This window comes from Calliopsis andreniformis, chromosome 8 (genome assembly GCF_051401765.1).
Source record: "Calliopsis andreniformis isolate RMS-2024a chromosome 8, iyCalAndr_principal, whole genome shotgun sequence".
Classification (NCBI taxonomy): Eukaryota; Metazoa; Arthropoda; class Insecta; order Hymenoptera; family Andrenidae; genus Calliopsis; species Calliopsis andreniformis.
The window spans coordinates 2,463,816-2,488,187 of record NC_135069.1 but is presented as its reverse complement, the minus strand read 5'-3'; the positions used below and the strand labels follow the sequence as shown (position 1 = coordinate 2,488,187).

General features: G+C 47.5%; 1 protein-coding gene across 3 annotated transcripts in view; it reads right to left on the bottom strand.

Moving 5' to 3' along the window:
* LOC143182226 (uncharacterized) overlaps positions 1-24,372 on the bottom strand; it is a 69,571-nt gene that overhangs the window by 12,793 nt on the left and 32,406 nt on the right. For all 3 annotated transcript variants that reach the window (XM_076383112.1, XM_076383113.1, XM_076383111.1), the window contains exons 2-4: positions 20,145-20,480; positions 12,765-12,917; positions 12,398-12,514 (exon numbers count right to left, since the gene is read on the bottom strand). In XM_076383112.1, coding sequence (XP_076239227.1) covers positions 12,398-12,514; positions 12,765-12,917; positions 20,145-20,381 — 507 coding nt within the window. In that variant the 5' untranslated portion in view covers positions 20,382-20,480. The remainder of the gene's footprint in view (positions 1-12,397; positions 12,515-12,764; positions 12,918-20,144; positions 20,481-24,372) is intronic.

The window sequence follows — 24,372 nt, the reverse complement described above, 5'->3', positions numbered from 1 at the left end:
TTTTATCATTCGTACACGCGGATTCAGCCGCACGAAAGCCACCAGAAACGAACGGTCAAAGGGGGAGTGGTCAACGATAATCATCGTACACCGACAATTTTTTTTTTTTTTCATTTGCATTCCCCGTCGAGCTTTGACAGCGATCGCCGCGCCAGAATATTGAATGAAAGTCTGGGGATAAGAATCAAATTTCAAACTTACAGATTTAATGAAAAATCAAGTTACTAGGAACTTTTCACTCCACGATTGACTTTTTGACTATAGCAAATTCATAGTATGAGCCAAGGTTTTTTTCTTATTTTAAATCTATTTTGCTATAATATGAAACAAATTTGTGTCCTCACCCTTAAGAACCAAATTTTTAGTATAATATAGTTCATATCTAGCTTATAAGTTCTAAATACAATTTTTTACTTTCAAGGTGTAAAAAGACTGAAATATTTTGAAGGAAAATTCTGGGGGTGAAAGATCGATCGGGGGATGAGAGGGGCTGAATCTTTAAAAGCTGTCGACGATCGATAGGGCGATGAAACGCGAGGAATCTCCGCCACGAGCAGCTTCCCGGAAATGTCGTGGCGCCTGCATAATTGAGAACCGTCGCTACGCGGCGAATCTCTCGATGATACTGCAATTACGGTAAACTACTCCACCCCCGATAAATATTGAAACATCCACTCGTGGGCCGACCTTAGTCGAGGGCGTTGCCCAGCTGGCTCGATCCTTCGGAACAAGGGTATGCCTCTTAACCCAATTGCCAGAGAGGCTAATGCACCTGCAACTCGACCCCCAAACCCGATCATCTCGCAATCAACGCTCCTTCCACGAGATAATGATCGCGAAAATTCCATGGAGTCCGCGCTTCCATCGACGAAAAGGCGTCCCCTGAACCGTTGCATCGTCGACAGGACGCTCGGTTTTCGAACACGTTAGAATTCCATTTCCCTGCCACGAATTCGCGGAAATCCTCCTCCCCCGCTTCCCATCGTTCCGGAATGCGAACACGTTTGGAATATTTCGCGTATCGGCGGGAGGATTTCCTGTTACAAATTGTGCCCGACCTAGCAGCCTGCACGGAAGCGATCGGGAGGCTTTGGAGAATCCGAGGGAGTTGGAAACTGTCGATATTGGAAAAAGGAGTAGAATAAACGGTGGGGAACGACCGTTTTCGTTGGTCAACGACTCCAGAAGTGTAGGGAAAGGAAATTTCCGCGTTTCGCTGAGTGGAAAATAGTCACGCTATCCTATTCGCTGGATTTGCTGATCCTGATTCGTTTCGTACGATTCTGACGGTGAACTGAGGAGGAACAGAGTGATTGTAATTCGAGTGACGGAGGAGGAGGATACTTTGTATTTAATTTATGGTGGTTCAGGGCAGAGAGATTCCTCGATCAAGGTTCTGGAGAAGGCTGCGTCCGTTGAGAGCCGGAAATGGGCGAGAAAAGGGTCAGCGATGGAAATAAAAAGGGCGAGAAGATAATGGATAGAAAGCTCGTTACCGAGTGTCTTCTCGTGGCAAAGCGAGTCCTATGGTTTCTAGACTCGAGCGACCATCGACGGGGAAATTCCACTTGGGAAATCACGCGATGCCATTTGCCGCGTCCTATCTTAATTAAGAAGTGGACTTTTTAACTAAATAAAAGGCGACCGCGCCTTCTCGTCCCGGCTCGGCTGCCGTGACCAGCGACAATACATGTCCGACAAATAGCGTTGAATTATTTATGGGCGACCGAAATCGTCACGCATTTACGCGCCACGCTCTCAAATCAGCGTTGACTGAATTTAATGCCGCTGGCGCGAAATTTACTGCCGACTCTTTTTATTACGAAGAACGAGTACTAAGCGGAAGGTCGACCCCGTTCTCCCATGTACCTCCACTTCCGTTTACTTGTATCGACCAGGGAATTCTCGAGTGTCAATAAAACTGGCAACCCAATCGGACTTACTGTTATCGCTTTCGAAGCCTCCCCGCTTCAGCCACCCTTCATCCCCTCGCGATTTCTCAGATCTCTCGGCAAATCGTCCAAAATCCTTCAGTACCGAAACTTCAATTTCTATGTAGAGCCAGTTACAGGAGTCTACAGAGACTTTATTAGAAAGAAATTTTGTCGGTGGGAAACCTCACCCCTCTGAGAAGGTGAAATCAACCCACAGACTTTCAGCATTTTTTAAAATAGATGGAGAAACACTGGAACTTTAAGCATTGATTCAAACTCCTTAAAGTGATATTTTATTATATATATTAAAATATGCATACACCCAGAACTTCATTAAAATGAGAATTCTCTCGTTAAATAAACTTCCTCATAATATGTACCTATAATATAAGTAGAGACTTTTATGTCAGACTGAATTTGATAGGAGATAATTCAGGCACAGAGAATGAAGTAGTAAAACAGAGAATCTCTTTGCAATTTGCCATTCCACGAACGAAATCTCCAGACAAAAATGAACCCGAGTATAGCCGAATCGCGAACGCAGAGATAATTTCGCTGAGGAGAATTCAATTAGAGCTCGAAATTGGTAAGTCGAGGGAAGTTGGTTGTTCGTGCGCGAGCGCAGCGCGAGTCTTTCGCGCCGTGGCAGGCCTGCTGAATGCGAAAAGCCCTGGTAGCCCCGTCGGTCGGCATGGCAACAGCTCCGCGCGTCCCGGCGTCGGGACGCTCGATACTAGACCACGACGACGACGCCCAAATCCGAAGGGGCGGAGAGGAGCGCTCCGCCGGCCACCGCCGCCGCGTGGAAACTCGACGCAACCCTCTGATCGCGATTTACTCCCCATCGATCTACGGATTTCCCTGCGGGACACCCAGACGAGTCTGCAAATCCGTCGCGACTACGGATAACGCGACGAGTTCCCTGTCGACTCGTGAACTCGACGCGACACGATCGCCAGGACTTTGGATCGTTGTCAGAGGACCGTGGAGAGAGGCCATCGATACTGTCGATCAGTAAAAGAGAACTAACTGAGATAACCCGTATTTTCGTTCGTTTTTGTCGCCTCTCGATTCGCATTTTAACGCTAAGTGTGTCAGGCCCGATACCCGCGGTTATAAATAAAGAAGAGGGAAGCCGCGGCGAAACGACGTATTCGTCGCTGATATTTTTAATACAATAGAATCTCGATGACGTCAAGTGATAACGAGGTTGGGGATCTGTGCGACCGAGAGGTCTTTCAACCGACACAATTCACCGACAGGAATAGTTGAATTAAGGAATTGGACAGTGATGATCGACGTGCTTTCATTTTTCAGTGGAGGCTCCTCAGGAATATCCATCTAATTCGTGTAACGATTCGCTAGAATAGCGCTGAGACATGTTTTCATTTCGAGGAACATCTCTCGATCACGGAAGAGCCTTGTGCTTTTACGAAATTAATTTCCCGACGGTTCACAGAGGCGTGACGCGTTTATTTCCTCGTTTCCTGGCGTTTCGTGTTGCCGAGTAAATTGAAGCGAACGAGGGGAGAGGATAACACTCTTCTCATAAAAAATATGAGTTTTCCGGGTTGTACAGGCAGTCCAGCATTTTTTTTCGCTTCCTCGGTGGGGGAGGTGCTTGATTACCTCCTCTGAGCTCGGTTAGCCACCTGCCGCTGATCGTTCTTTTGCATCGTGGCTTTTCAGAAAAGAAGAACTCCATCTCGTGGCGAGAATGCTTGGGGAGGAGATTAATATCTGAGAAGGCGGCTGATGAAAAAGGTGCACCTAAACTGTTTCCTTTTGTTATTGGTTGCCCCGAAATTGCGTAACGCTCTTAGTTAACGCGTCGACTAATCGACCAATAAAAGCCCTCCGTCGCCGCCTTAGGGTACAAGGAAGATTAAGGCGGAATCGTGTAAAGCCTCTCCCTGTCGTGGATCGTCGGTCTCGTTATCGACCGTGGAGCACTAGAAGGAAACTGCGTAGACCAATATTTGCGCGACAGACTTGGCCTCGAGATTACGGGACGAAGAACGCTATATTGGGCTAAACCCACCCCCTCTGATCGATTAAACATCTCTTAGAGTATATTGCATACGGCGCAATATGCTGCAGACGGCTCGAAAGTACTACGTTATCAGAAACGCATCGACGATCTTATTAATCGATTTGGAGTGGCACGTAAAAATGCAGCTCGGGGAAATTCGACTATCACAGATCACTTTTCCTGAAAAAACCTATCATCAGGAAACCGAAATTTCTGGAAGATACAATGATAGCTCATTTTATTATCAATGGGAAAATTGTTAATTTCTGGTATTCAGAATTGAAGTAAAATTTGAGCAAACTATGTGGTAAGCAAATATCTACACGGTTGATTTCTCCACGACGAGGCGGAAAATGCAAGGCAATGCTTCGTCGGTGGCAGCTGACTCTTCAGGTAATCCGTTTAATCCAAACAGCCACCCGATGGCTTCTAGACGCGTCCAAGAGAACGTTCAACAGTTCTGGCCGCTTGCCAGCGGTTCGCCTCGAGGTTTGATTAGTTTGTAATTGCGTATTGTTTTCTCCGCTAGCGAAATAAGACGTCAGAGGGAAACTGACGAGGATGAAAAGCCCCTTGAACACGAGCAGACGTACGTACACCGTTCTCGAATCCAATTTATGCGTCAAATAGACCGTCTGATCGGAGGAAATAGCCTGACGTCTAAGTTGACGCAGAGACAGTAAACGAGATAAAGGACACTCGCTCGTTCCTTATGGAAATGTAAATAGAAACGTGTCCTCCCTTCCCTATCGCGATTTGGTCGAAGGACCTCATTGGCAGATAATCGAGTGTCTTTTCCCCAGAATTTCGAGATAATAATTCGGGTAATAACCGAAGGGAGAGATTGACCCTTTGAACCTAACGCTAGCCTCTCCTTTTGTACCTCGTTATAATAAAGCGGATGCCCTTTCATTGTCGTCGTTCGTCGACTCGTCGCCACGGGGTTTTTAACTGAATTTAAATCGAAGATGACAGACAGGCTCGTCGAGGCTGAAAGGCGACCGTCAAGGGGCCCGCTGCCTCGTTAACTTTCCATCTTTTACGACTCGTTAGAAGCCTCTTGAGACTCATGGGTGTCACGTGCACGCACGAATCCCGCTATCGATTGTCGACGCTCTCCTAACTCTTAGCCTTTTTCGATCCAACACCAAATTTGCCCCTATTCTCATGGCCTCGGTTCTCATCGAAGAGAAAAGTCCAGTCGCTCCAGTAATCCTCGCGTAAGGAGATTAAAGAATTCCGTTAAGATGTGAACGTTCGTGACTTTCTTTTTCTATATTCTCGAAGAGGACTGGTCCAGAAGGTAAAAGTAATCTGCAATGGAGTACTGACTTCAAACTCTTCAGTAAAGACAAAAACTCAAACCAAAGAGAACGCTCGTCAATTTCTGTAATTTTCTAGGAGAGTAACAAAAATACTCCAAAATAGTAGATTTTTCATTCTTGTTCTTTTCAACTATTTCGATTTTGACGATATAGATTTCAATATTGTACAAATCCCTTTTCTAAGCACTAAAAAAAGAAAGAATCGTAAAATTTGACAAGGGCTGCCTTCCTTATGACCCCTTCAACCACTCAAACATATGACTTCCCTAAAATCCAGCTTATAGCGACCCCCCTCAACATAAATTTGTCCAAGCCAAGGAAAATCGTGAGACAAGGGGTTAACGACGCCGTGTATTCTCGCGACCGGTCATCGAACCTCGAAGTAGCTCGAACACGAGTTCCCTCAGCGGAGATGTCGAAACTTTCGAGCTTTTTATTCGCGTTCCACCTGTCGCATTGTGCCCGAGCTGGCGTGGACGGACGCGTGGCACGAGACGAAACGCGATTGGCACTAGGAACGAACGACCTCTATCGCCTCGACGAGGAAGAATGGAATAGGAAGAGAACGAGTACCTAGGAAGATTGGACAAGACAGAACCGGGGGCAAAAAAGGGAGTCGACAGGGAGGGAGGCTTTCATCGTGGCGAATGAAAGTGGCTTCTCGGGGGACGGGAGCAAGAGACAGATATTCGATTTTCGCAGGCTGCAGGGACACCTGCCGAATTCCCACGTCGTCGGGAGGCAGACTGCGTCGAGAAAATCCGTCTCGCGGCGAGCCAGCAGACCGTGCAGCTCAGCCCTGCCCTTCCTCCCTTTTTCTTTCAGCGAATTCGGTCTCATTACCAAGCCATGAGCTTAATTGGCGATTTGCTTACGCACAGCGTGCGATTAGGACTGCCTGCCAGGGATTCGAGCACCCGCGTCGAGAGGATTTGTTTCCCTCTTTCCTGCACCCTTGAAAGTTGCGTTCACCCGCCGGGAGGAATCGAGCGGAACGCAGGGACCGGAATGGGAGTTTCTTGCGTATCTTTTTGCGATGCCTTTACACGCGCAATTAACCTCGCCACGGCATTATAAAAGCATTCGCGGCTTCTCTAATTCCAGCGAACCTACTCGATCAACGTGGCAATCTCCCTGGCGTTAATTAATGAACTCGTCAGTGGCTTGGATTCTGCTCCTCGCTGCTTGTCGAATCTGTCTTTATCTCTATGAACGGTGCCGATTTTTCCGAGCCTTCTACTGATTAGGGGAGCTCGCGAGGACAGATGGCCAGCGAGAAATGGCGGCGGAACGTGGCCGACGTAATCGTGCAGAAAGATACGCGAGCGAGGCGAACGGTCGTGGGATGAATTTCATCGGGGCCATTAGGAATGAAATCGAAGCCAGTAGAAACTACCGAGACGCCTTCCGTGGCGAACCGAAACCGGTTTTTAACCGTCCGCCCGATCTTTTGCCACTGTTGCCTCGCCACGTACTCCCCAGACCGCACATGCATGTACCGTTGCATGTGCAACTCGCGGCTGTGACATATTTCAAGAGGAGCACGGGAGAAGCCTGCCGTATCTCGTCACTTGTCACATAAATTTGTACCATCCGGACGCGTTACGAGCGAGCTCTTTGCCTGGAACAAATCGTTCCCTTTCTTGTCCGATCGCCAGCGAACCCGTCTAAATAATCCATCCAGGGACGTTTATATGCCGAAGCGTTGGTTCTGTTTCGAACCTGAGTTCAGCCATGCGCTAAGCAGTCGAATACGCACTGGACAAATTAATACGGACAGTGTGACTTATATCTGAGAATTTATGGGACGACAATTAACCTGTTAATACCTAACGTTGCGTAAACTATATACTTTATTCGATATTTTTTGCTAGAGAATTTATGTTAGTGGAATTCTGATTATTTATGATACTCTTATGAAAAGGGATTATAAGGATTAGCTTAATATCTTTTTTTCTTTCCAATCTAGATTAGAAATTGAAAAAATTGAAGGATTTATAACACTAGAGTACACCACTCTTTTGTGGATCTTGTATAAAGCTTAATTAAGAAAACTACTTGGCTGATTATACTTCTACTCAAAACTGTTTTTATAACAATAAAGTACCTATTTAATTAAATATCCACTGTTCACAAGATACTATCTCCTAAATTTCCCGACTTAACGAAACTCCACAGCTCACTGCTTCAATTTACAAACCAAATTAATCGAAACGGGGCTCCCTAGACCGTAGCTGAAAAGAGAGGAGACATGGACAGGTTCGTGACCATGAAACACTTAGAACAAAGGAACAAGTGAAAGTCTTTCTTGCCCCTTACCTTCGTACGCGTGGCTCGCCAAACTCTCGTAGGCTGCCCTTAACCCTCGCGCACAGGTGTTTTCTTTTTCCCGAGGGTTGAGTCACGCGAGGCTCCCCGAGACTCCCGTCCTTCGACGCTGCCTCCCCACCTGCTTAGCCACCCCTTCCTTCGACGTGTATCGCGTTAATTAATACCACTCGGCGCGTGCGAACTCCGCGCCCCCACTCCTCCCGTATCACCATTCTAACTCTTTGCAATAAAAGTCAGCCAGCTCGCGGGATATACGAACGCTCCCTGGCCCTGGTCGCCGAGCGAGTTACCAGCTCGAAGGGGACAAAGAACGAGCCGCGGCCACACCCCATCCCTAGTCTCTGTAGTGTGCTCTGCGCGAGGGTGGCTGCTTGGAAACAATGTGTCATTCGCGTAGGTGCGAAAGCAGGGACACCAGACGGAAAGACTCTCGAGTAGATCCTCCCGCGCCTCTCAGCTGTCCCCCCGACGAGATCTTCCTCTCGTCACATCGATGGAAACCACTTCTAGTCCGCCTCGTCCATCGAGGGGGATTTTCTACCAATCGTCCGTCTTTGGCTTCGTGTCCTCAGGCGAAAATCGCTCGCTAGCCCGACCAAGATCACGTAGAACGTATTCGATTACCTCTGGGGCGAAAGAGCGCGGGGTCGAGATAAATTCTAGACGCGAGACTAACAGCGTGTTTCGCAAATACGACACTGTTTTGTAACGAGCTCGATGGTACTATGCCGCGCTATGAATTTTGAGGAGTAAACAGTCTGCTAGTTTTTGTATCCATTGTACTCATTGCTGAGTGCTATAAGTCGGTCTTAGAAATATGTCCCTGTCAATAAACTCGTCAGCGTGGCTGCAAAGAAGCACTGTGCGAGGAGCAAGGCAGATAGCTGGTCGCGGTAATAGAAACGCTACCCTTCGATCTAGCGTCTCCTCCCACGCGCGCCTCCTTGTCGTTAGTAGCTTGTTTACGATCGCATGAAATGTTAGCAGAGGAACGAGTCGAGAGCGGGACGATTACATGGATTTATGTCGCCGCGCAAATTATGTCTCCGAATAATAAATAAGAAGCCTCGGGTATTTTTAACCGCTGACCGCGCCCTTATCTCGCTGACATTGCAATCCGAATGATAGCGCGGGCCACGCTCGACCAGTAACCTAGCTTCGAAGCAGATTCATCCTGATATCCCTCGGATGGCAGTAAACACGCTGAGCTAATTTGCGAACGGGTTCTCGGGAATGAAAGGAGCGATATGGCGAGTGGGAGATTTGTGAGAGACACTTCGCGAGGGACGAGTGGCCCAGACGCTCTGGTGGATGGATCTTCGAGTAGGAGGACGAGACGCAAATCTGATCGTCGATACGGCAGACGGTTATCTAACGGGTGTGCAGGCATTTGCGAACGAGGGGTCGATGTGAATGAACTACTCGCCGAGTCGAAGCTTTTTTTCGCGACAAAATAACGCGCCGTCGGGGTAAGCGTATCCGGGAAGTTTGGGCCATTGAACCGAGTTACTAGCGAGCACAATGAGCGACCAGGACAGCGTAGACGACCGGTTCACCCGGTCCCATTACCGATTTCTCTGACAGATACGTCCCGTTTCCCGTAGGAGATTCAGTCGATGGTTGCAGAGTAATTATTCATTGTAATTACACCCTCTTTTGTGGCCTGGAGTTTCCAACTTGCCTCCAAAGGAGATCAATAATTTCTGGAGTAAAGTCTGTCTACAGGGTGTCTGATGACAGGTATCAGAAATTTTAAGGGGTGATTCTACATGCTAAAATGAGACAAAATTGAAAACAGAAACAATTTCGTTTTCGAGTTATTAATAGCTGAGAAAACTGTGTCTGACTAGGCGTACTCTACTGTCTTATTCTACTTACTCTACTCTGCAAACGCTCGCCAAGAGTAGAACTTCGCAAGCCAGACATAACAAAATCAGTAACAATAAGAGTGCAGGCCAGACATAGCACAGTCAGTAGAATAAGCCTCGAGTCAGACACACTGAAGCCATTAGAATAAGAACGAAGTCAGGCAAAAGAAAACTAGTACAATAAGTGTCAAGTTAGACACAGCCAAGCCAGTAGAACAAGTCCCGAGTCAGACACAGAAAAACCAGTAGAATAAGTCTCAAGTCAGACAGATAAAATACGATTAGAAAATAAGTAACCACAGACTTTCCAATATTCTATCAGAAGCAAACCTGTATAAGTCTATAATAGAAACAGCAAACTGTCCATCAACAGAGTTCGAACAAAGCTCATCCATCTCCGAGTCCCACGATTATGCCACGTCCCGTAGGAAGGCGCTTCAAAGAATACAAGCCCACCACTCCCATTCCCATTCCACGGTGCCACGACAGTGGGGACCACACTGCGCGTAGTCGTTCTCGTCTGCAAAAAAGACCCGCACACGCGAATTTCTGAGCGTAGACGATGCTCGCGTGGATGACGAACGAACCAAGAGGTCAGCTGCTCGAATCGAGCAGAGTCGCGTAATAGACGAACAGCCAGAGAGACTATTAGGATAATACGCTCAACGATTCGACGTTTTTAATGGAATTCTAAGCGACAGCGAAGATAGACGCGGAATATGCGGATCTCCGCGTGAAATAGGGGATAACAAGGCAGAGAGCGATAAGTCATGCTTCGGGATGGTGTCATAACACCGCGGCACAATGACATCTCGCTGTTACGAGCTGTGTAATCATACACACCACTACTCGTCGCTCCTTAATGACTCGGGGAATGCAGGCTCTGGTCGAAGGGAGTGAAAGTCGCTGGCAAAGAAGCTTCAGCGATAGTGAGATGTCTTCACTCTGTGGAGGATGTGTGATCTTTGTGTGCAAAGAGTTCGCTAAACTGAGGAAATTCTTTTAATATCTACACTGTGCAGGAGATTTTAATTACACTATACCAAGAACAGGATATGCTACATAAAAATGAAAAATCTATTGACTTAATCCTTAATTTCTTTTTCCTAAATAAAATGAATTCCTGAAGAATTCTCCTGAGTCTGAAGTCCACAGGACATCGATCACCTTCCACGCAGGTGTCTATAACCTGATCCAGCTAATAGAACCGTAACTCGCTCTGAGGAATCTATTTGCGGTATGATCTATCGAATATCGATGCTCGTTAGTCTCCAAGCAGTACTTCCCTCAGTCAATCACAGTTTTCAACTTCGAGCCAGCAAGACTCGGCGCCAGTTAATTTTACTAACGCGGACAGCCGCGAGAACGACTCATTTCCTCCCGATCGGGGCCGCGAAAGCAGCGACGATTACGCGTTCTGGGAGGGGAGAGACGAAACGAGAGACACGAGGTACGAGAGGGAGCAGCCCTGAAGCGGCAACTGAGAGCCAAGGGGGATAATTCAGTGACTCGAAGCCGGTTTTCCATGGCGGCCTATCACGAAACTCGCGAGGTACGACGAACCAGAAGGATGAGTCACGGGCTGCACGCCCTTCCCACTCTCCGATCCACGGCGAGGTTGCAGAAAAAGAAAGGGACTACGCGGCCAGGCGGGCGCGAGACAGAGATGAGGAAGAGGATGAAGAAGGTGGTAAAGAAACGAGGAGATTAGCCCTGACGATCTCGAGGCTGCGCCTACACGCGGCTAGCTTCAACAACCAGAGGGACGAACGGGAAAAAGAGACAAGCCAGCCTCTCGCTACATATTACACATCGCCGAGGCGAATTTATAGCTACGATGCAACTGATCGCTATTGCTCGTGAAACGGAAGAAGACTATTTCCAATTAAGCTCGTACGATCTCGCTCGACCTACTGCGACACTTCGCCTGCCCTTCGTCCTTGGAATCGTTGCACGAGATCTAGATGGGGTTCTAAGCACAGACCGATAGTTCAATATGGGGCTCGTTAATTGAGGGAATAGGGAAAGGTCGAATAATCGAGGAGTGAGACAATCGCTGAGTTGAGAAATCGAAACCTTTACACAGAGTAGCTCGCGGAGACTAGTAGTAGTTGCCAGTTCTATGTCAGACCAGACTCAAGTTCTCAAATTTTCAAGAACAGGCTCGATTTTTCATCGACCACCCTTGGGCGCAGCGATCTGGTCTCCGCCATAAATATCCAGCTCACAGAAAAATCGCAACTTCAGGCTGGATATTATAATTGACTTTGTTAAAGTCGATCGTTCCAGTATTCGCTTATCATTTTTCTAAAATAAATCTCAGATAATCGCGAAAGGTTCGAGGATTTATTGAACGTCTCGAGGCCAATTAAACACCGGCACGGAGCTTTCGATCCGTGACGGTTATCGCGTGGTCGTTCTCGATTACGCCGCGTGTATACCGATTGCTTGAAATCGAAGAGAGCACAAATCACGCTCGAGCGAGCACCGTGCTCTGCCCCGCGTGTTACGCCAGTTTCGCCATTATTCCTGGACAGAGAGAGTACTAGAACGGATCTGAGATACTTTTATTTGTCTGAGAAAAGTAAGAAAGTTCAGTGATTACAGTGAGAGAGACTCGAAATAAATTCTTTTATCAGAGAACGATACTGAATTCTTGAATTTCTGAAATCCATGAACATGAATCGAGTAAAGTTTGCTCGATGCAACAGTCCGCGCACTCCTTTATTGCTCACATCAGATATCAGATGCTTTTTCAAGCGGTCATCGTGCCAAGAGGTTCCTCGAAAACAAAGTTACGAGATGACACAATTAACAGAACCGTTGGCAATGGTTTCCTTGCCTCGAGCGTCGTCTCTACAGCATGGTAAACGCGATGAAATCGTCAAGGTAAGATAGTGTACTCACCTCCGCGAGAGGTTCCTCCTTGGTGACGTCTCCATTCTTGGGCGCTTCTTCGCGGGCAGGCTTGCTCTTGTCCTTCTTGCTGAAGCTGATCGACCTGAAGGACCACTTTTTCTTCATCTATGAACGAGGAAATGGCATCGATAATGATCGAAGTTCTCATTACGCGCTTACTACGTGTCTTATTTCTCTAAGGGCGCGTGCAGGCAGCTTTAAAGGCAGCACGCGCCCATCAGTCGACGAATTAATCCGCTTTCTAGAAATGGCCTTCAAGCTTCAACAGCCTGAGTCCACGATTTACAGAGTTCCTAGGCTATACAATCAGCGGAGTTTCGTCTTCAGTGTAATCGCTATTTTTCTACGACCTCACCTTTTCCTTCTTTTTGGTTTCCTTGCTCTCTGGAGAAGTGGCGGTGTTCGGACTAGCGGGGTTGGCTTCCGTGGGCGTTGTGGCCTCCGCCGTTTCCGCGGGAGATTCACCCGCTGGCTCCTGCTTCGTTTCCTCGGCCTTTACATCCTCCTGCTGGAAAGAAGAGCAATCTTATTAAATTTCTCGAGAAAAGTGGATATTTGATTATAAAGAAGGAGGTTCTGGGGGATTGGCTCTCACGGAGGACACGAACTCTCACTTTCAAAAAATCGAAAGTAGAGGAGACCAGTCGTACTCTGGTTTCCTCCGCCAAACCACATGTTAGTACATTATCGCGACGAAAATTGGTATCAGGTGGTCGCGACACCAGCGAAAATCTGCGGGCTGCCGCGGCAGGTGTTACAAAATCCCTGCTAGGGATTCGTTCTCGCTGGTTCGACCAGTGTATCTCGTTTACAGTTCGACAATCGATTCGCCTCGCTCCAGGCGCGTACACCCGCTTACAAACCATGCATCATCGCACTCAACCTCATTTAGCGGAATCCCAACTTTTTCTTTCACGCAGAGGCAAAACTCAGCCCCCTTCGTCTTGCGCTGAATACTTTTATCTCTCATAAAACAATAATACTTTTTTTAATAGAGACAAAATTGTGTCTGACTAGGGACTTATTCTACTGCCAGCTGCGCTGGACAAGAGAAGCTAAGTGAAGCGAGTAGAATAGGCCCTATGTCAGACACAAGGACAGTACAATAAGCCCCAAGTCAGACAAAACGAAATCAGTAGAATGAGCCCCAAGTCAGACACAGAAAAATCAGTAGAATAAGCCCCAAACCAGACGCAGCGACATCAGTAGAATAAGCCTCAAGTCAGACACACTAATAACTCTGAAACGACTCCCCAAACGCAATTTCGTCTACTTTGATTTTTCATCTTCTTTTACCCTGTAGAATCACCCCTCAAAATTCCTCACACCTGTCACTCATAATTTTGTACAGGAAACATGATTTCCATTCAATCCAAGCATCGGTTCCCACAATACGACATACTCTCACGCATTTCTTGGTATTATACGGACTCAGCTCGATCCCGATTTCGCTCGCAGCGATAAAAAAGAAGTGCAACGCCAGGAAAAAACGATCTATGCCGTCCACGCGACCGAGACACGTCAGAAAAAGTGCGGTGCTCCGTGCTGCTTCGTCTAGCCCACGGCTACGCAGAACCGGTTTTTTCTACAGTCTTCTGCGAAGTAGAAAAAGCACGTGTTCGCAAATTTTTCTGCTGGGTGCGTAAAGAAGGCTCGGTCTGTCTTTTGTGGAGAAGAATTCGCCGAGTTAGAGTATTTCTGTGGAGTCATGGAAACGTATATTACAGGAAAACGTAAAAATAATGAGATGTCGTTGTTTGGTCGTTGGTTATGCTCACGAATCGCTGTGGCCGATTGCGTCATCCCGTAAATTTTCCGCGCCCGCGTTCTTATCACCGACAAATCTTTTTTTAGAGCCTGCAAGGCAATTTGTGTTTGCGCGTGCGAGGAGAGGGCCGCAAGAAAAGCCGCGAGCAGCGAGTCGATGGAGAGGAACGGCCGATGGAAAAAGCGGAGCAGCTCTGGCTGGTGCAACAGTCGCTGGAGACTTATCAGAACGAGACAGCTGCGGCTCGGGACGACGTGCGGGATGAAACCGCGAAAATCTCGGATTACAGGGGACGATCAGTGGTTCTCTGACGATGGCGATCGCTCGATACATCGTCATACGTTTACTATCCTCGCGAGAAGGGAGTAAATAAAGTGAAGTGGTATACGAATGCCTGCAATCGTTTTGCAATTTTATTATCACTTTCAGGGCCCATCAAACATGTACTGATTCGCTTTTATAAAATGACACATGTTCCGTATAATGACTCCAAGTGTAAACTGAAAAGTAGTGCAGGTAATATTCCACGGAGAAAGCGAAGTGTTTTTTTACGAGACAGTTCTCCGACTCGAAGATTTTATTATCGATTCTTCGTGGAAGCGGTAGCCGCGCGGAGCACTTGACGGAAGTTATTATCAATTGAAGCCCGACATCGAGTCAAGATCAACAATAAAGGAGCGAAAGCGCGCGAGTGCGTCATTTGTTCAATCGGTAATTCTCGGAGGCGACGACACGCTCGTCACTGTCTCCAGGCCGAGCAAACAATCGGACCACGTATCGCCCTCGTCGCCGCGATACTGAATTATTCTATTTTATGAATCATTATTCTGGGGTTTAATGGAGTACGAGGAACGCGGAGGGCAAGCATTGTTTGCCTCGTTCGCCGAGACCGAGGCGACTCTTCAACGCCTCCAATCGCGTAAACATCGACGTCGCTTTATTATCCATGTCAATCCGCGAGAACAATTCCATTTCGTCTACGTGTCCCTCTCCTTCTCTCTATCGCGAATCAGGCTAGGCTACTCTGCTACTGAACAATCAGGCTATTATCTAAGAGCAATGTGAAAAGCCTTCGAGTGAAAAGTCGATTGTGCCGTTTCCAAGATTTCAGGCACAGCTCGCATAGAGGTCGTCCATTCGATAGCAGAAACAACGCACAGGTGCAACACGCCTTTATTTCCCTTGGATACCGAAGAATCTTCCATCGCCTCGCTTGCGCATTATATTATGTAAATATCCGGTTATTTTCGTTCTGGCTGGTCAGCCGAGGCGTCGTACTCGTCTTGGATATCGCGGTATCGCGGCTGATACCGAGGGGAAAGGAAACAAATCGTGGCAGAAGCAGGAGAGCCAAAGACAACAATATGCAGCGTAGGCACTCTGCGCATATCGTTACTCTATTCTGTCCCTTTGCTGTATAGTAGAACTCCATTTCAATAGAATTTTACTTACATTCCAGTGGATTTGTTATACTTAAGTTCCCATGACTCAGCCTTACTACTCACTATCTTATCAAACTCATTGAAACTTATTTAATCTAAAGCTTTCTCCTGAAACAAATTATCGCACTCGACCTGTTACGCCAGAATTTCAATGCAAATTTAAGCGTGCAGTACTGCAATTAACTGAACTCTAGTTGCGTTGTAAGTACATTTTTAATGGAGAGAATTAAGTGGACTCTTATTATATGAACGACCTGGTTATATGAACTGCTTGTCCTTCGACAAGGTTCACAACAACTGCAGTTCTGCTGTACTTGCAGCGACCTCGGCAATGCTCCATTAGTCCACGCACAAGACGAACAACGAAAGGTCCCAGCCCCTTTCCCCTTCGATTTTGATTTCTCTTATCTTGGCATTCTCGATTAACCCAATCGTCGGGTCAACGCGTGCAAGCGTGACCAGTCAGGCTGGTTGCTCGATTGCTCCAATCGTCGCAGTTTGTTTATCTGCAACGAGACGAACTAGACGCTCGCACGTTTCACTTTCATGGCTTTTTCTAGGGTGCATTCGCGACGTAAATATTCATGGAAACGATGGATGCGCGTCGCGTGATAAACAAGATCCTCGGCGACGATGGATCCTCAGATGGTCGACGATCATCTCGAGTTTGATATTCAAAAGGGTGCACGCGGCAGAGGCCTTGCGAGATCGATGAGAAATCCGCGTTTGTCGATCGCACTTTATCGGAATACGAAGAAATGATTCGCGCAACTCGAGGACGCGGCGAAGGACGAGTCGAACGCAGGTGCAGTTTCTGCGACGAATTCCTCCGCGCTGAATCATCGAACAGGTACTAAAATCTCGACTCGACTCGGTCCTGGCGAACTCCGAAACGTTGCGAAACAATGGCGTTACGGTAGCGTGATTTTCGAGCGAATTCGCGCCGATTAACGCGGGCGAGGAGGAGGGAGAGACAATGGGCTCTCGTATGATTTCAGTGAGCTCACAGTGCGACAATCTTTGGAAAAAAAATTGGATATTCAGATGCCAAACTGAGCTATGAGCTTCGTCAGTGAATTGATAGTTGAGCTGTTCCACAGGCCAAAGTGATTAAACTCAGTTTTTGAATTTTTGGACATTTTCGCGTCAAAGAACCTACGTCACTGATGCTGAACTTTTTATATTAATATTTCTATTTTGTGGAGAATCCATTAGGATCAGTTATAAAATTGAAAATTAAAAAACTGGAGTTAATGAACCTCTTGGGAGGCTCAATTAGAGAGGTATTCGAGCACGTGACAAGGACACCGGATCCACGAGATTCGTGCAGATAATTACATCACTTTCGTGATCGATCTTCTCCCAAGTCTCCTTCTCGAGCCCCTATTGTGCCTCTGCTTTCCTTTCACAGCGAGATTCGCGATCAGAAGAATAGCTAACCGCTAATTTACATCGAAGGAACGCGGGAAAAATTATACAAACCGTGGTCAAGCGTTCCCCAGGGCGAATCAATTTCGAGAGCTTAGGAGTCAGTCGGTGGCGAATTATCGGCGCTACTCGGGCCAGAAAACATTCGAATGGAATTCCAGCGGCGAGCAGTTTTAATTAGCCGAGGCAAACAGACGAGTCGGGTCTCGTATTAATTAATAAACCGACTTGGACGAGGCGTGTACATCACGAGGATGATTCACTCGGAAAGCGCTCTCGATCCTCCCCCTTCCACCCTTGAGATAGTTTACGCCACATAAAGCCGCGACTAAAACATCGCGTGCTTCGGCCAGCTAGCACACTATCGCGCCAAGAAATAAAACTATCAGCGTGGAATTCAGGTCACTCGAGTAATGTGCACACTTTTGCCAGGGGCTGCGATATCGCGATACGACCGCTAACTTTAGTCCATCCGTGAAAGAAAGCCACCTGGAAAAGCAAGGAAATTCCACGAAGAGCCATCGTTTACTTCGAAATTAGATTTTAATTCAGCACGCGATTGAGAGGAGTCGCGGATGTGCTAAACTATTATTCCACTGTCAAGGTTACGAGTCCAGGCACCAAAATTAGCATTTAAAGTAAAAAAGCTCTTTTACTGCCCTGCCTTCCTTAAAAAAATATAAATCGCCTATGCTAGATCTCATTTAAGGCCTCAACTCTTTTAAAAATGCGACATAGGTCTTTTTGCCTTCCAGATACAGATATCCCAAATGATTCGCGAAACACTGGCTGCCCTGGGTCTTCGAGGCAAAATAAAAGAGCGAGCATTAAGAGCAGGTGCGCAGGAGGAACAAGTCTCGAATGGCGATGCGCACCTGCTTCGAGATTTTGCAAGATGCGACGCAATGCTGCTTCTTAATGCTCCTTCGAGGCTTCTGCGCGAAACCAGCCCTGAAGCAGCACGGGACACAAAAGATTTATTCGTCTAGGACAGTTAGGTATGCGCTGGTAAGAACGCTTATGCGGCGAGACGCGATTACAGTTAACCGTGAGAACGCACTACCTGCGAGTGCACCTGTACAAAGACCACTTTGCCTCCGCGAAACGGTATTCCCATTTTTCTGGAGAACTGACAAATATCGTCACATGTTCACGATTCGATTTCTATATCAGATTCAAATATAAATTCGCAGATTTATTTTAAGAAAAATTTGAGCTGAAGCCTTAATTCAAATTTACAATACAATAGAATTTATAACTCCAAAAAGAAGAATTTTTTTAAAAGATAGTATCTTTTAAGTCACTTTACTTTAAAAATTAGATTTTTCTCAGGCAATTCGCGAACCACAGCATACCCTGAGTCACACGAGACAAGATAACCATTACGAGGAATCACTGCCTCAGCAGTCGCGTGAAAGCGAGATCGAGAAATCGATATCGAGGGATTACGTCCGCGAGATAGCAAAGATTTCACAGGAAGCCAGCTGGTAGGTACGAGCACTTTCGTTCTCTCGTCGAACGAAATCGCGTTTATTAAATTCATTCCGTCTGGCTGGGGATCTAGGCGAGCCGTTTCGGGTAAGATCGTTATCCTGCCGCGAGTAAGTGGCACAATGGGCGTGCACCGCGTGTAAAAATACACTTTTCCAGGAAATTAAGCGCATACGCCTTTCTCACGAGCTTTTCGCGCTCGCGGTCTAGAAAGGCGACGATCGATACTAGAGCAACTCGAGCACGCCAGGGCAAAGGTAAGAGTTAAGAATCTAGTGTAAAATCGGAGCCACGGGAACGTAAGCCTGTGCATGGCCTCGAAAAGGTCGATAAAGAAGGCAATAGGAAGAGAGCTGCTATTAGACGGAAATGAAAGGAAGAGGCACAATACAGAAGCGATCTGTTTCTCTCTAGTTCTCGCGTGCTGGCGTATCTAGTGCATGACAGCTGCCGGGGTTGCTCAATCGAGGAAATATCAAGTTTCGTCTAGCCAGCAGCATTCGTGATAATACACTGACACGCTTATGCGACTCGACGAGAGCGACAGTTCGAACTTTCGACGACGGAATCAGGTCTGTCGATGACAGCTACCCATTTTCCACTTTCACCCAAAAAGGGTCTGGCAGGCCTAAAAAAATAACTTGAACCTATTCTGAACCTACCCTGAAACCCTCCCTGAACGCACCCTGAACACACCCCGAGCGCAAAATATCAAACGAGCTAGGCAGCTGCTCCGCTCTCCACAGCCTTTTTCTTCGCTCCACGGCTGCGTTCGATCAAAGAATTTCAATTTTTCTGCCGAGGGAAGCGCCTCGAGCGAATCAAACACGTAGCATATCTCCTCGGTCAATCTCAGAATAGTACACGGCGAAACGTGCACGTGCGCGACCGCTCGAGCAGCTTACGAGCCGATGCTAGACGCGAGCGGAGTCACCGGCCGACGAGCGCGCTCTTTTTCAACCTCGGCCAGTCGAGACACGCGGCGCGGCAAGAATCTCGACCGTCGTCCTCGATGAATCAATTGAAATTAATAACCGTGGTCGGGCAGACTGCATTTCAGAGAAAAAGTCCAGCTAAGAGCGCTCGTGATTGCGCATGGCGCGAGCGGACGCTGATTCATTGACACCGTGATAAGTTTCTGATTGTTCCAGGAACACGGCGGAGAAAAATTGGAAAATAGAGTGAATCATGTTTTGAGAACCTTGAGGTTTGAATAAAAAATTGTATATTTGAATAGCTGAATATTTCAATAACTGAATATTTGAAAATTTAAAAATTCAAAAATTTGAATATTTGAATATTTGAAAATTTGAATATTTGAATATTTGAATATTACCAAATCTCTGAATCTCTCAAGGCACAAAGCTCATAAAAAAATGAGTGTCACGTTTAAGGAAGTGTTGTCGTCAAGGGCAATCAGCGGAACGCTATTCGAGGTTCGCAGGTACCGCAAGTTTTTCCTCCATCCGCTTTGGTAATCGCGATTTCGAGGCAGTTGGTCGGCAAGTTCGAACTACCGTGTCGAAAGCACAGGGTACGATCGGGTGGACGGTTGCGATCAAGTAGAAAAGGAGCCTGCAGATGAATAAAAAAAAGAAGTCCTCACCTTCTCCTTGTCCTTCTCCTTTTCCGTGGCTTCGTCCTTATCTTTCTCTTTATCCTCAGTCACGTCCGTGTGCGGCGCTATGCCATTGGTGGTGGGCTTCGTGTCGGTCTCCTCGATCCTCTCCAGCTTACCATCGCCAGGTGCAGCGGCGTCTCCGACACCTCCTTCGGCCGGTGCCCCCTCCTTCTTAGGCGTCGTCGTTATGTCCACGGACCTTCTACTTTGTCTTGCTCCCATCTTGCTCTTTTTGCCTCGCTATCCTCTGTCTCACCTGTCCTTTCCTTCTCGCGCTCTCCGGATGCTGTGATCAGGTGTCGCGCGTCCAATAAAACTGACCTGCAATCAACGAGCGAAATTGAGCAAATACGTTCCACCGAATTCATTTGTCGTACAACACAATTCGTCATCCCCAACTTCAATCAATTTGCGACGAGGCGCGACCGCGTGAAAGCTCCCCGCGAGGCTGACTTCGGCAGCGAAACGCCTCGCGGCTTTTTCGTTGCCATACACGGCGAAAGAAATCGCCTGGCGTAGCAGCGATAATGAATAATATATGAAGCTGGCCGCGTCGAAAGACAAAGAGAAAGAGCAGCGGTGTAACTGGCACGATAGGAATCCCTGTCGCCTCGTTCAAAAGCGGGGCTAACCGTATTAATGAGAAGCTTCTGGTCGCCTCGTTGAACCAGGGAATTTTCCTCTTTGACTGCGCTCTCCTCCGAGCGGAAACTCGGTGGCTCTGGGTTGCGTCAGTCCAAAGGAGAAATCGTCTCGAAAGACAAAGGGGTACGGTGAAAAAACGTGAAGAAGAAAGGGGCTCTTTCATGGGCCTGGGCCTCGTCCAATTATCGTCCATAGAAGATAGGCCAGCTCGCGAGGACAGTGGACGATGGCTAACGGCTCAGAGGTCGATCCTGGAGTCCTCTCTCAGAGGAAACGATCCGTTGTTCGAGCGAAGAGTGCGAAAAACTGGCACGACGAGAAGTCGAACGCGAGACGAGACTCGGTCGCGTGCAAGCCGCGTCTTGAAACACCACGTGGCGTGGATACGCGCCGATGCTCGCATCGCGGCCACGATGCGTAACGCTTCTGCGGCTGCGGGAGCCTCTGCCCTTTGTGTCTGGCCAGGAAAACGATCGGGAAACCGATACGGAGGGCTGTGAGCGAGCACGTGCGAGGAATTCGAGAACTGAAAAACAACTGCGATGATTAGCTGAGCTATGTCTCCGCTGAAGCAACGAGAAGTTTTTTCTTGCCAAATATTATCTTAAAAGCGAGAGAAATATACTACTGTGCTAATGGAGTATTCCATAGATTTGAAAAAAATAAAAAATAAACATGTATATCCTCTAAAAAGAATAAGGAGATCGTGGATCTCCACGTAGCCAGACTTTCAATGAGAGCTCAATGAGACGTGTTTTTATTCCCAACGATCGAACTTCTCCCGTCGACTCACGGTAACACGTTTCCATGAATACGGATTCGCGATAGCTGGAAAGTAGGTAAATTGAATTGGCTTTCCGCTTTCGAGAGACTCCTCTCGATACGCACGATCGGCGTACGCCTTGAAATTCGTAATGGGTATTCGCGATGAAGCGGAGAGGAACGGTATCTGATCGAACGTCGCTAACGATGAACAAATGTCCGAGCTTTCCTCGGGCAGAAGTTGCAAGCGTTTCACTGTCGCTGAATAATAGCTTTCCTCTCTGGCAGCCTATTCACGGTGCATTGCACCTTCGTGTCGTTGTACTGCTTTACTACGCCTGCGTTAATACATTAGATGGGCCTGCAAGAGCATTCTCCGATTCGAAAGAGCCTTTAGTGATAGCGAGTGCTTGGGACACGCGACGACGACGATTGCAGAGTGAAATTTCTTCCATACAGTGCCATGGAACTCTATTTGACCAGCACCGTGCACTTCCTACTCGAAGGATGTCCATTGTCTGCGACGGGGGATTTCACGATGGGAACACGTCTTTCCATTGCCATTATTCTTACGTAACGAAATAATGGGCAACAATGGCGGTACCCCCAGAGTCATCGGGACACCCCCGACGTCCGTTACGAGCGAATTTCCCGAGCAAATTGGAGTACGCGTCGCACAAAGGAACCATGGTTCACTGGAGAGGAGAAAACGCTATTAAGAGTTCCGCTTCGTTTCACGATCCGTGATAAATCCGTCGAAACGCTGCAAACACTCTTCGTATTTTTATGATACCACCCCTCTCTTATCTCTAAGTGGAAATACAGGGTAGCTCTGTATACAATCCACATTTCGATCTACGCTGTACAATATTCTCTCATTTGAAAGATGAATAGTTACCCAGATAGGGTTACGAAATTAGCCAGCATTTTTGTAGCCGAAAGCAGGCTGGAGGAAAAGGAAGCGCATAATTAGCCGTGACCATATATTAGACAGCAGGAAGAGCCTCGACAAATATTTATGTAGCTTCATCTTCCTCGAGTGCAGGGAACATATGCAGCGAGGGGCTGGAAGGGTAAAAAATAGACTTAGTGCAGCCGAAGTGCATCGACTGCGCTAAGTGACGAGGCCGAAACACGTGTCGAACTATCGCGAGAGCTCGTGGGAAGCGTCGCTGGAAAAATAGCCTTTCCTCCCCATAACTCACCGCGATTTATCTCCCGCTTATATTTAGTGTATCGTCGCGAACTTCGTCGCGAGATAAAAGCAGCGCTCGTTTCGCTGAACGACGTCGGTGGAATTGCCACTGAGATGACTCCGAAATTGCTGGTACCGTAAAAAATGCCCTAAGACGAACACGCTTCTTGGCGTTTTTCCTGTCTTTTATTCAGCATCGTTTGTGCAAACTGTCTCGTACAATTGAGGAGATAAAAGAGCACGAAAAGGAAGTCGGTCGCCACTGAGACCACTTGTTTCTCTGATTCACGCTGCGGACACCGGTTCAACGACTCCGTACGTAACGATTTTCTGGAAACACGGCGCACAGCGAACGGGACCCTGTCAGTCTGAGTCATCGAACGATCTACTCGATAACTCGAAATCTGGGCCATCGAGCACCGCTCTAGGCACTGTTTCGCAGTCGACCATTAATCCCCGACTAATTATCCATTCACCAGGAACGAGCGAGCGCACGAGAGAAACGTGCACCAACATTTCTTTCTGCAAATCCGCTCAATAGATTAATAAGCGCATTCAGGGGTCACTGTCGTCCGAGGCTATTAAGGCCTCGACGACGATGTCACGCAAAGATCAGCCGGGACGGTGTATGGGAACTAAATTCCAGCGACAACTGCTTGGGGCGATGCTAATAAGAAAATGTCGTAAATATCGGCGACGTTCTGGCGACTCTAACGATATTAGAGACAGAGCTGTGGAATGAGCACGGAATTAATCTGTAGTCGATGGATCAAACTCTCGGGCAAATGATAACGAAAGCCTCACAAGTGTTTGCTATGTGAGTCAGTAGACTGTAAAACATTTATCGCATTTTATTATATCGCTCACTCGCTGCGATCATGACATAACTCAAAAATCAACTGCTTCTAAATAATTGTTACAAAAAAATTGTCTTTAGCCTGAAACGAAGTTACACCCTCATTTCTCAAAAACCTCTGATTTTCTAGTTATATCATTGTCACGATAAATGATTGATATTTCTTCTAATCTCCCTCAATCTCCAATCGAACACTCTCACCAGCGCACCACAGCCATTAACTCGCCAGCTTTAACGACGTCGAAAGTAGTCAGGAACGAAGTCGATCTCGCAATGACCTAATCAACGCAGTGTGCGTGAAATCAAGGACACACCTCGACTGCATCGATTCCAAACTAGAATGTCTTCGACAGACACAGTCATTAGCGACTCGGTGAACAGATTTCTAGGGTGAAGAGAAAAAATTCCTTTCCCCTTCCCGAAAGCGTGCGAGAGCTCGGTGGGTGCTCGATTCCCACGGCGCGGTTCAGTACGCGTCCACAGAGCGGCCCAATCAATCGTCCATTATTTCCGCAGGGCTAACGCGCCTAATTCCAGCGGCGCAGGGCCTAGGCCAATGATTCGTCCTCGAAAAAGGACATCTGCTCGGCCCACTGTGCTCGAAATTGAGAATTATGAGCGCGAGGGAGAGAACGAGGCGAACGCATCGGCAGGACCCGTATTCAGGCGCGTGTCCCGCATGCGTGAACGGATCCAGCACGTGCGTGTGTACACGTCGTGTGTACCGATGAAAATCGTCGTCGACGCCGTAAGGG